This window comes from Mobula hypostoma, chromosome 3, assembly GCF_963921235.1.
Source record: "Mobula hypostoma chromosome 3, sMobHyp1.1, whole genome shotgun sequence".
NCBI classification, from domain to species: domain Eukaryota; kingdom Metazoa; phylum Chordata; class Chondrichthyes; order Myliobatiformes; family Myliobatidae; genus Mobula; species Mobula hypostoma.
Window position 1 is genome coordinate 219327391 of NC_086099.1, and position 13214 is coordinate 219340604.

The window sequence follows — 13214 nt, forward strand, 5'->3', positions numbered from 1 at the left end:
GTTTATATTTATTGTGTTTTTTTATTGTTGCTTTTACTAGATTAACAATTATTTTGTTCTCCTTTACACCAGTGTACAGTGTACATTAAACAATCCTGGATCTTGAATTCAGTCTATCATGCCTCTCTCTAACGGTCCTCGTAGATTCTCCTCCTATAGATTTCTAAGTACATTTTCCAGAGATTTAGACAGCAGATCCAACATTGGTTTGAGCATCAAGGATCAACCTTATTCATCATATACATTTATCAGGAATTTGCTGTGGTGTGTTGGTTAGGACATGATATGTAACAAAAAAAACAACTATGAAGAATACGGGATTATATAAAGTGCAAATATAGAATAAAATGTGCATAAATACATAAATGCCAACATGTATTTACAATGTAAACAACATTATAAAACGTGGTTTAAAGTGTTTACAGTGATGTGTAGTGATGGGGGTGATAGATAGAGGGGAGTGAGTGGGGCTAACTAGAGTGGTTGATCAGATTAACTCCCTGGGGGGAAGAAACTTTTAAGATGGTGTGAAGTTTTTTTTTAATAGCCCTATAGTGCTTTCCAGAAGAGAGCTTTTGGAAAAGGTAGTTTACAGGGTGGGTTGTGTCTGCAGTGATTTTTTTCCCGTCCGCTTCTTTGTCCTGGACACACACAAGCCACGCAGTGATGGTGGACTCTAGCCAATGACCTTTTCTGCCAACCTGACAGTTCACTGTAGTTCTTGTACATGGTGAGAGGGTGCTGCCCCAAACCAGACAGTAATGGCTGATGTGAGGATGCTCTCTGTGATGGCAGTGTGGAATTGTTCTGGGGAAGATGGAACTGTACCAGCTGCTGTAAGAGGCACACCCTCAGCCGAGCCTTTTTGTTAATGAAGGACATATGGCTCTCCACGTGAGGTCCTATAAAATAATGATGTCCAGGAACCTGAATGTCGCAACATGATTTTTTGTTTTTCTTAACCAGATTTTCCTCAATGCCAATCTAGTTCAGTGGATTCATGTAACATTTTGATTTCCATTGCTCCTTCCAAATGTCTCACAATATTATTGTATATTGGAAAGTAATTGGAGAACTATCTGTTACTTTGACAGGGCTTTAAGGCGAGAGGGGAAAGAGGAAAATCAGTTTATTGTTGTCACATGTATAATGAGGTACAGTGGGGAAAAAAACTTTGTTTTGCTTGCATCCATACAGATCATTTCATAACAATGGTGCATGGTGTGGGGCAAAACAATGAGAGAATACAGAGTAATATGTTATAGTTGCAGGGAAACGACAGTGCAGACAATAAGGTGCAAGACCATAATGAGGTAGACTGTGAGGTCAAGAGTCCATTCTATCTTACTGAGGGACTGTTCAAGTCGTACAACGGAGGAGTAGAAACTGTCCTCGAGCCTGTCAGTGTGTGCTTTCAGTCTTCTGCACATGATAGCTGGTCCATTTTCCTTCTCAACCCCATTCTCCTGCCTTCTCCCCATAATCGTTGATGTCCTTACTAATCAAGAACCTATCTATCTCCGCTTTAAATGTACCCATTTGAAATTCAGTTGGGCAGGGACATGAGTAGGAAATGTTTAGAGGGATTTGGGCCAAGCTCAGGTTTGAGTAGTAAAGCCTCCAACTTGATGGCATGAATATTGATTTCTCTAACTTCCAGTAATCTCTCCCATCTCCCTCTTTCTATTCCCCTTTCCAGTTACCCTCTCACCCCTTCTCTTCTCCTCACCTCCTTCTGGTTCCCATCCTCCTTCCCTTTCTTCTGTGGTCCACTGTTATAACCATATAACAATTACAGCATGGAAACAGGCCATCTCGGCCCTTCTAGTCCATGCCGAACTCTTACTCTCACCTAGTCCCACCAACCTGCACTCAGCCCATAACCCTCCATTCATTTCCTGTCCATATAGCTGTCCAGTTTAACTTTAAACGAGAACATCGAACCTGCCTCAACCACTTCTGCTGGAAGCTTGTTCCACACAGCCACCACTCTCTGAGTAAAGAAGTTCCCCCTCATGTTACCTCTAAACTTTTGTCCTTTAACCGTCAACTCATGTCCTCTTGTTTGAATCTCCCCCACTCTCAATGGAAAAAGCCTATCCATGTCAACTCTATCTAGCCCCCTCATAATTTTAAATACCTCTATCAAGTCCCCCCTCGACCTTCTACGCTCCAAAGAATAAAGACCTAACACAGGCTTTAATGGAATCTCCCGTTCCCCACAAATCATCCAGAAGACTCTTCCTGCTGGAATTAGGTGGATTGAGGGCAGAGGTTCCCAATTTGTGCAACAAAAGCTCTCTCCTATCAAATTCCTTCTTCAGCCCTTTATTTCTTCCACCTATCCCTTCCCGGCTTCTTACTTCATCACCCCTCTCCCACCCACCCACCTTCCCCCTCACCTGGTCTCGCCTATCGCCTGCCAACTTGTTGCCCTCCTTACCTTCTTATTCTGGCTTCTACCTGCTTCCATTCCAGCCCTGATGAAGGGTCTCGACACAAAATGTTGACTGTTTATTCCCTTCCATAGAAGCTGCCCGACCTGCCGAATGCTGTGTGTGTCACACAGGGAAAAGAGACTCGGATATACACCTTGATCGGCAAGGACAAGTTGAGCAAGTGGGCCTGCTTCTGTGCTGTACGGCTGTATTAAGAGAAGCACCATAAAGGGGAGGCTGGAAATGTCTTTTTCTCACAGTAAGTGTGGTGTGGGGAGATTGTTTGAACCGAGACATTAACAAATTGTGTTTTAATTATAATTCAGGGTTTCCACTGAGTCCGATAACCATCCTCTTCGTGACCTATTGTGGAGTCCAGCTGGTGAAAGAGAATGAGCGCAGGTTGGCACTGGAAGCAGAGAAAGAGAAGGCCGAATAGAGGACTGGCCAAGAGAGAGAAGGGAGCCACAGGAAGTCCTTCCCTCTCATCTGCAACCCAACTGGCTATTTTTGAGTCACACAAAGGAAGTTTTCGGTTATCCAAATGAGTTGCTGCCAAAAAAAATTGTCCCAGTGAGAGTGGATCTTTTCAGTGGGACACAGGCTTTAATGTAATCTCCCGTTCACCACAGATCATCCAGAAGACTCTTCCCGCTGGAATTAGGCGGGTTGAGGGCAGGGGTTCCCAATTTATGCAACAAAAGCTATAGCCCCCCCCCTCGTCCTGCCTGCTTCTGCACTCCCAGTTCCAGGGTTGCCTTGGGGTATCCGATCACAATCACTCAGTGGCCGAATGGCGTGAAGGGGTCTGGATTTAGCATAAAAACACTCACATGAGGGAAGGACGGGCAAGTTCTGTGCAGATCCGTATTTCAGTACTGCTAACCCTTTTTTGTGGGGATTACAGTCAACTTCAGTGTCCTGCAATATGGCTTCCAGTGCAGGGCTGAGTTCTCAAGTCAGCTGGGGGGGGGGGCGCGTCTGGGTTGTCTGAGATTCTAAGCAAAGCCTTTCTTTCCCCAGTGACAGTCTCTTCCCCCAAGGAACCACCACAGAAAGATTCTGTCCACTGCCCCTTGGCTGGTTCCCAATATGTCCCTGCCCCTACACATCCTCTGGCTATCTCCCTCCTTGCCCCCTGCTTTTCTTCAGACCCTTTCGCTCGTTCACCCTTGAAGGATCTCAGCCCAAAATGTCGATTGTTTTAACTACTTAAGACTGTAAGACATAAGAGCAGAATTGGGCTGTTCGGCCCATCGAGTCTGCTCTGCCATTCCATCATAATTCAATGTACATGGAGTCATGATGAAAACTTACATTTTTAATCCCCTGATTAGATGCTGCCTGATCTCCTGAGTTCCTCCAGTATTTTGTGTGTGTTACTCTAGATTTCCAGCATCTGCAGAATTTTCTGTCTTTCTTGAAAGTGACTGTCAAATCTTTGAGGCTTTGAGCTCACAACAACTGTCTGGGTAAGAGTAATTCAACCACTAGCCCACGTCCATGGTTGCCTGGACTAGTTGTGGGTCACCTTGCCCCCACCCCCACCACTGCATTTACCAGCCAATTTCTCCTTCTGGCAGGGGTGATGGTAAGTGGGGGAGGGGAAACCAAAGATCCACTACCACTGGGAAGGGGAAAGATTTAAAGAGATGAGCTTTACTTGCCACATATAAATCGAAGCGTACAGTAAAATGTGTCGTTTGCATCGGATCAGCGAGGTAGCACTGGAGGGGAGCCTGCGGGTGTCACCCCGATTCCAGCACCAACAAAGCTTGCCCATAACTCACTCTGCCTCTACCCATGCATCTTTGGACTGTGGGAGGAAACCAGAGCACCTGGAGGAAACCCACACGGTCGCAGGGAGAACGTACCAACTCCTACAGGCAGCGGTGGAGCTGGATCCGCTGTGCTACTGTCCCGTCCAGAACGGCACAAGTCACAGGAACGCACAGGATATTTGCAGGGACTTGCGCTACTGGTGAAATATTGATATCCCCCAACTACCTGAGGATGAAGCTTGCCAAGCAAAATTCGGCAGCAAGTTATTGCCCATCTCCACTTCGTGAAGATTACTGTATCTGCGGGTGTGGGCGTTGGCAGTGTTCAACATCTTGAGAACCTGCACCCCAGATACTCTGAACCCAATGCACTGTAAACAGTAAACCGTAAATTATAAGCACATCCATTAGTAATAAATATAATAATTTGATCTTCACATTTTTTATGCATGTCTTCATTTTCTTGTCTGATGCACCTCTTCGGGGAATATGTCTCCAGTCTCCTATTATTTTCTTTTTAAATTGCCTTATTAAGACACAAACTTAAATTGGTAAGGAAGTTTATTATTGTCAAATGCACCAAGGTACAGTGGAAATCTTTGTTTTGTATGCCATCCATATGGATTATTTTGTTACAGCAGTACACTGGGCGATTTTCAGGGTTGCCATTGGACATTGCTGGGAGAATAGGTTACTGGGAAAATAGAATTGGTGTGGTTGCCTTTAGAACTAGTATTGACTTAGAGTCATAGAGTCAAACAGTACCACAGCACAGAAACAGGCCCTTTGGCCCATCCAGTCTGTGCTGAGCTGGTTTTCTGCCTAGTCGCATTGACCTAGACCCAGACCAAAGCCCTCCAAGCCCCTCTCATTCATGTACTTATCCAAAATTCTCTTAAGTGTCATGACTGAACCCGCATCGACCCCTTCTGCTGGCAGCTCGTTCCTCATTCCCACCACCCTCTGAGTGAAAAAGATCCCCGTTCAGATTTCACTTTTTAACCTAAACCTATGACCTTTAGTTCTAGTGTCAACAATCCTGTGGGGGGAGAAAACCTACATGCATTCATCTTGTACTCCTCTATCAAGTCACCTCTCATCTTCTTTCACCTTGAGCTCACTCCAAAGAGCCCTATCAAATTGTGTGTTATAGGGAAAGGTTAAATTGGTCAGGACTTTGTTCACTGGAGTGCAGGAGAATGAGGAGAGATCTCACAAGGTATCATAGAGGAAAAGTCCCTCTGACTTCTCCTCTTTCTTTCCCGTCCTGATAAAGGGTCTTGGCCCAAAATATTGACTCTCTACTCTTTTCCATAGATGCTGCCTGTCCTGCTGAGTTCCTCCAGCATTTCGTGTGCGTTGCTTGGATTTCCAGCGTCTGCAGATTTTCTCTTGTTTCTGATGCATTCACCCTATCTGTTCCCTTCATAATCTTGTCTACCTCAATGAGCTAGGGTCTCAAGATGGAGATGGAAGAGAGGTGACTTAATAGAGGTTAGAGGTCTTTGATGATAAGAAACATAGATTGACTAGATGGCTAGAACTTCTTTCCCTGGGGCAGAAATGGTTAATACGAGGGTTTAAAGTGATTGGAGGAAAGTATGTGTGGGTGTGTGTGTGGGGGGGGGTGATGTCAGAGGGTACAAGTTCTTTACAAAGGGTAGGTGCATGGACTGCCCTGCCAGGGGTGATGCTAAAGGCAGACACATTAGGGACATTAAAGAAACTGTTAGATAGGCACATGGATGATAGAAAAATGGAGGGGTATGTAGGAGGGAAGGATTATATTGACCTTAGAGTAGGTTAAAAGATTGGCACAACATTGTGGGCTGAAAGGCCTGTACTGTGCTGTAATGTTCTATGTTGTCCCAGCAACATCCATATAAATTTTCTCCATACTCTTTCAAGCTTATTGATATTTTGCTTGCAAGTACGTGACTAGAACTGCGCACAACTGCACGCTTGATGGGCCAAATAGTCCCCTTCTGTCTAGTCAGGGGTGAGCTGCTAAATGGGACTCTCCATTGCCGTTAATGTTGTCTACCAACTCTAGGCTAAAGATTCTCCAATATTACAGGAAAACAGAAAAGCTAAGGCCTCCCTAGAGATTGGCATCCTCCCTCATTAATCTTTGACCCTTCCAGAGAGCAACGAGAGAGAAAATTCTCTCCACCTTTCAACGTGTCTCTGCTCTTTCCTCCTGAACAACATCTAATTATCTTCCTACATTTCTAATTAAAAATACCAGTCAGATTCACTGGGTTAATGAGAGAATCAAATCATTTTTGAATGATAAATTCCTATGCATATCACTATTTATGTCAATAGTGACTGGTTGATCCATGTAGCTTCATCGTGATTTCTGTTGTCGTTAGGCCTGAAGTTAATTAAAATGAAAATGAAAACAAAGTGACAATTATACAAATTTATTCTGTCCAAGTTTTCTGTCTGTGATATGGGGAAAGAAAGGTTATGAATATATTAGCATAGCTAAGCAGGCAGCGAACAGGAGTTTGGCAGCAGCAGTAGCCTGGAATTGAGTACAGAATAAAATATTCCTGATGTTTGTAAACTAATTATTCTGCAGAATTATAAATGACAGGAAGGTTCCTGAATGATTAACAGGGAACCGTGTTGTCTTGCTTCAGCAAATGACCTTTATTTCCAATCCCAGCAGGTAGTAGGATTTTGTGCACTGGCCATTGCATTATCTATTCAGACACTTACAGTAATACCCTGATAATCAAGTGCCCTTGGGGCATTAGTGGTGCTAGACTAGGATATTTTATGGACTATCAGATTTTATTCCTATTAAAATCAGAACACACATTTATTTCACTGTTCTTTTACGCATTACTAAGTACAGCAGTAAATTTTCCAGTGAAATGTGCAAGTTTAAAGGGAGTAGGATGTACACAGGAGCAGCACTAGAAGGTCTGTGTCATAGAGAGTGGCTGGGCAGGATGGGACTTCAGTCCTTGGCGCATAGGAGGCTGTGGTGTATAAAGCTTTCCAGTGGAAAGCAGCATCCATCACCAAGGGTCCCCGCCATCCCGGCCGGCTGCCACCGGGAAGCCTGAGGTCCCACACCACCAGCTTCAGGGATAGTTACTACCCAACAACCATCAGGCTCCTGAACCCCATGGATAACTTCACTCACCTCAACACTAAACACAACCTATGGACTCACTTTCAAGGGCTCCACACTCATGTTCTCGGTACTATTTATTTGTTTACTTATTATTATTATTTTTATTTGCACACAGTTTATCTTATTTTGCACACTGGCTACTTGTCAGTCTTTGTGTGTAGTTTTTTCATTTCTGCTCTCCTGGAATGTAAGAGCCCGAGGGGAGATCTGATAGAGACAAACAAAATTATGAGGGGTATAGACAGGGCAAATGTAAGCAGGCTTTTTTTCACCGAGGCTGGGTGAGACGAGAACTAGAAGTCCTGGGTTGTGGGTTCGAAAGGTGAAATGTTTAAAGGGGAACCTGAGGAGAAACTTCTTCACACAGAGAGTGGTGCAAGTGTGGAACGAGCTGCCAGAGGAAATGCTGGTTTCAACATTTAAGAGAAGTTTGGATAAGTAGATGGATGGGAGGGTATGGTGCCCATGAGCTTGTAAAGGGAACGGGGGGAGCTTCAGTAAAATGTTCCTATGTGAGATAGCATCTTCAAGAGAAGTGGCAAAAAACTTAAAATCCAAATTTATTGTCACAGGGTCTCTCATTACCAGGGTACCAATGCCAGGAAAAATTTGTGTCTTTGCAGCAGCAATGCAGGACGTTACAAACATAAATTATAAAACTTAAATTACCAGAAATTTTACATAACTTCTCACTGAAATAAGGAGAAAATTTACAAGGAAGTTGCTGGGACTTGAGTACCTGCAATACAGGGAAAAGGTGAATAGATTAATTGGTTGCAAGAAGACTTTGGTAAGGCCAAATTTGGAGAACTGTGTGCAGTTTTGGTCACCAACCTAGAGAAAAGATGTCAATATAGTTGAAAGAATATGGAGGAAATTTACAAGGATGTTGCCAGGACCTGAATTATAGGGAAGGATTGAATAGGTTAGGACTTTATTTCCTGGAGCCTAGGAGAATGAGAGGAGATTTGATAGAGGTATACAGAATTATGAAGGCTTATTCATCAGAATTATGATAGGGTAAATGCAAGCAGACTTTTTCCAGTGAGGTTGGGTGAGATTAGAACTAGAGGTCATACATTAAGATTGAAATCTGAGAAAGGGAACCAGAGGGGGGAGCTTCTTCACTCAGAGAGTGATGAGAGTGTGGAACGAGCTGTCGGCGGATGTGGTGGACGCGAGTTCAATAACAACATTTAAGAGGAGTTTGGATAATTACATAGACAGGAGGGGTATGGAGGGCTGTGTTGCAAGTATGTTGATGGGACTAGGCAGAATAACGGTTCGGCATGAACTAGTTGGGTCAAAGTGCCTGTTTCTGTGCCCTATAACTCTGAAAATAAACACAAAGACATTAGTGCAAGTTACCAGAAATGCCGTCCAAGGTAGAGTTAGAGTTTTTCAGGTCAGTTCGAGAACGTGCTGGCACGTGGTGAGAAGAAAGGCCAACTCCGCCACCAAGACAGAACTTCACTTAACCCCTGCAGGAGACCAAAGACAACTTGGCTCTGTACCACAGAGGCAGAAATGAGGACGCTGAACCACACCTTGAGAAGATATCCAAGGACAGACAGAGATGGAGGGCCTTCATTACTGCCTTAAGCACCAGTGACATAACAAGCAGTAAGCCAGGAACCTGACGGCAGTGGGGAAGAAGCTGTTGTTGAACCTTGACGGGTGGATCTTCAGGTTCCTGTACCTCCTGCCTGATGGCAGCAATGAGATATTGTGAGATTAAAGTAAAAGGTTAAAGTCTTTTGAGCCTCCTCACTGCCCAGCCACACAGAGCAAAGTCAGAATTATTCTTGGCAGCGTTGTGAATGGGTTCAGGGAAGTTCTGTTATAGATCTGTGACATGGTGCCCTGGAGACTTACATGCGCTCAAATGCTAAAAATACAGATTAATAATACACTGTCACCACAGGTTTCAAGATACCAGTCACTGGTGCTGGTTACGGAGACTTGTGAAATGTAATTGGTCAGGCAGTTAGTCAGGGGAATCTTTCCAACTGACCAGCAATCCAAATTAATAAACGACTAATTTTCTAGAACATTCCAATCAGGTTCTGGCAGAATTAACTTTGCTAGCAATATTCAATTCCAATCAGGGTACGCGCGATGGCGAGGTTTACATGGAAGTTATGTTAAAAATTCACTTAGATATGATTAAGTCAGCTGGGGCTTGGCTGTTAACACTTTCAACCTGGATCGAGGAGTCCAGATCCAGTTAGAATTATGGCTATATGTCATTTTGAAGATGGGGGAGAACAGCCAGACATAGGTACTGTTAGATCCTGAGGGCTTTGAGATCCAAAGGTTCTTTGAAAGTTAAGAATGATAACGCATTGCTTACGATTGTTAATTATTAAGTATTACAAAAGCAAAGAGAGAGGGAGGGGGGAGAAGAGACATGGCAAAGAGACAAAGCCAAGGGAAAGGCAAAGGTGGTAGGTATGGTCTTATGTCAGACAACCTGATAACAGAAACTTCCATTGATCATAGGAGGGGTGATTGATAAGTTCGTGGCCCGGGGTAGAAGGAGTCAATTTTAGAAAACCTAGCACATTTATTTTTCAACATAGTCCCCTCCTACATTTACACACTTAGTCCAGTGGTCGTGGAGTATACGGATCTTGGACCTCCAGAAAGAGCCCACAGCAGGGGTGATTGATAACTTCGTGGTCTAAGGTAGAAGGAGATGAGTTATACAGCTCTCGTTACATGCACATGCAGTTCAACTCTTTCAATGATTATTCAGAAAGTTTGAAGTTAATAACTCATCAGGGGTGATTAATAAGTTTGTGGCCTAAGGTAGAAGGAGATGAGTTATTAACTTCAAACTTTCTGCATAATCACTCAAAGAGTTGAACTGCATGTGCGTGTAACGAGAGCTGTATAACTCATCTCCTACCTTAGACCACGAACTTATCAATCAACCCTGCTGTGGGCACTTTCTGGAGGTCCAAGATCCGTCTGCTCCACGACCGCTGGACTAAGTGTGTAAATGCAAGAGGGGACTACGTTAAAAAATAAATGTGCTAGTTTTCTAAAATTGACTCCTTCTACCTTGGGCCATGAACTTATCCATCACCCCTCGTGGGTAACCATTAACTAGATTCAAATAGTGTGACATCCGCCACTGAAACCCAGAAGTTTCCTTAAAAATACAGAAGCAAGTCTAACCACTGAAAAACTCTCTGAACTGCACGTATACGGGTTCTTATATAAAAATACAAACAAGCATATAAAAGTTAAACTACAAGAAAAGCAAAAATTCTACTGCCCAATCTAACAGCACCAATGATATTGTTATTAAGAGGGATGAGGTCCTGCAGCATGAGCTTCGCGAGTTAGCAGAAGATTTGAAATGCAGGAACTTTAGGGTCATTATCTCGGGATAGAAAGAGGAGCATAGGACAACAAGTGTGCTGGAAAGAGAGATTTGGGTACTTGGATCATTGGGGTTGCTCTGTCCAATCAGGTTATATGGGTAGAATTTGGGAATGGGGGGGGTGTGATCACTATTCTGGGATTATACAATAGTCCTCCTAATACAACAGGAATTAGAACAGTTAAGTAAACAAAAGGTGCAGGAGCAAAAACACAAGAGGTTCTGCAGATGCTGGAAACCCAGAGCAACACACACAATATGCCAGAAGAACTCAACACGTCAAGCAGTATCTATGGAGAGGAATAGAGACAGTCAATGTTTCAGGCTGAGACCCTTCATCAGAACTGGAAAGGAGTGGGGACGAAGTGAGAATACGAAGGTGGGGAGAGGGGAAGCAGTACAAGCTGGCAACTGATTGATGAAAGGTAGGTGGGTGGGGGAGTGAGAAGCTGGGAACTGATAGGTGGAAGAGGTAAAGGACTGAAGAATAAGGAACCTGATAGGAGGGGACAGTGGGCATGGAGGAAAGGGAAGGACGAGGGGCACAAGAGGGAGATGATGGACAAGTGAGGAGAAGAGAGTGGGTTGGGGGGGGAGCCAGAATGGAGAATAGTAAGAGAGAGAAGGGGCTGGGGAAATTGCTGGAAGTTGGAGAAATCGGTTGACGTGGAGTGGAACTCAAAAGATGTGACACTCAAAATCCACACATGTCAGTTTGAACTCTTCCACATCCACCCACCTTCTCATTCTGGCTTCAGCCCCCTTCCTTTTCAGTCCTGAGAAGGGGTCTTGGCCTGAGACGTTGATTGTTGATTCCTCTCTGTTGATGCTGCCTGACCCGCTGTGTGTCCCTACAGCATTTGAAAGGTGTTGGTGCAATAGGGTTAGAGTGCTAAGAGCTTTTAACTTTCCCAATAGTCACCAGGATTGCTTTAGCATAATTTAGACGGGGTATAATTTGGTAACTATATCCAAGAAAGTGTTTTCAGGGTAAAATGTAAAGTGATGGCAGAAATAGTGCAGAACTTGGACTTATTGCAGGAAATAAAACTGGCAGGATGCTGGAATTGTTGGCAGGTGAACACTACTACTGCAAACTTAAGGACTGTTATGGAAAGGGGTGAGGTTGGTCCTTAAGGTATGGCCTTGAATGGGGGTGCGGGGGAAGGAATGATTTTTATGGCACGTAAGTAGACCTGGCAAAAGTAGGTTGTAGATCAAGATCAGATGCTTCTGGGGAAAGCAGCACTTAACAAGGAGTCTTCTAAAAGAGACTTAGTATGAGTGAGAGGGAAAGGTGGCAAAGGATATTGGTATTGTCATAGGAACCAAGATACAGTGAAAAGCCTGCCTTGCAGACTGTTCATACAGATCAAATAATTACAGTGCATTGAGGCAGTATAACAATGCAGAATAAAGTGTAACAGCTACAGATAAAGTGCAGTACAGACGGACAATAAGGTGCAAGGTCATAATGAGGTAGATTGTGAGGTAAAGACTCCATTTTATCAAACTAAAGAACTATTTAACAGCCTTACAAAGGGTTAGAAGCTGTTCTTGAGCCTGTTGGTATATGCTTTTAGGTTTCTGCTCAATGGGAGAGAGGAGAAGAGAGAATGCCCAGGTGGGTAGGGTCTTTGATTAGGCTGGCTGCTTTACTGAGGTAGCAAGGTATATAGACAGAGTCGATGGAGGGGAGGCTGGTTCATGTGTTGTGCTGTGTCCACAACTCTCTGAAGTTTCTTGTGGTCACATGCAGAGCAGTTGCCATACTAAACTGTTATGCATTCAGTCAAAATGTTTTCTATGGTGCATCAATGAAAGCTGATAAATTGGCAAGATTCTTCATTGTTGCTTCCCTAACAATTTTTTCGGCCAGTCAGGGTTGTTCGCCCTGAGCTGAACCCCCAAACCTGGAGGACCAGTGGACCACTCAGTCTGGCCTCTACCCTTTGACCTGTTTGGCATTGGTGACCCTACCAAGAGTCAAAGCACAAGGCCCTGACTCCAGCCAAAAAGGATAAGTCAAATTTCTTTAGTATGAGAAAATAAAGGCGTAGGTAAGCTTTCTTGGCTGTGACATCAATGCGGAATGTCTAGGACACGCGACTGATGATGCCCCCTCAACCTTCTCAATCTCAACACCACTGACGTGGACAGGAGCATCTGCACATCCTCCTTCCTGAAGACAACCACCAGCTCATTTGTATTGTTGATACTGAAGGAAAGGTTTGATATGGCACATACAAATTTTGAATTTTGGAGTTTCACAGTTTGGGCATGGGGTATACGATACAAAAAGCCTGAAAGAATTACCACTAGGCTTAAGGACAGTTTCTTCCCTGCTGTTATAAGACTACCGAATGGTTCCCTAGTATGACAAAAAGGACTCTTGACCTCGCAATCCTTTTGGTCTTGCACCTTACCGTTCGTCTGCACTGCACTTTCTCTGT

At 44.0% G+C, this 13214-nt stretch overlaps 1 protein-coding gene and 1 long non-coding RNA gene across 7 annotated transcripts in view; one reads left to right on the forward strand and one right to left on the reverse strand.

Annotated features, from left to right (window-relative positions):
• The window catches only part of hhatlb (hedgehog acyltransferase like, b), a 59404-nt gene extending 54692 nt beyond the window's left edge, over positions 1 to 4712 (forward strand). For 3 of the 4 annotated variants that reach the window (XM_063044534.1, XM_063044532.1, XM_063044533.1), the window contains one exon: positions 2765 to 4712. In XM_063044534.1, coding sequence (XP_062900604.1) covers positions 2765 to 2877 — 113 coding nt within the window. In that variant the 3' untranslated portion in view covers positions 2878 to 4712. The remainder of the gene's footprint in view (positions 1 to 2764) is intronic. The other variant, XM_063044535.1, reaches the window with a different exon arrangement.
• The window catches only part of LOC134344548 (uncharacterized), a 147716-nt gene extending 138403 nt beyond the window's left edge, over positions 1 to 9313 (reverse strand). For all 3 annotated transcript variants that reach the window (XR_010017460.1, XR_010017459.1, XR_010017461.1), the window contains exon 1: positions 8739 to 9313. This is a non-coding gene — a long non-coding RNA (uncharacterized LOC134344548). The remainder of the gene's footprint in view (positions 1 to 8738) is intronic.
• Positions 9314 to 13214: the final 3901 nt, after the last annotated feature.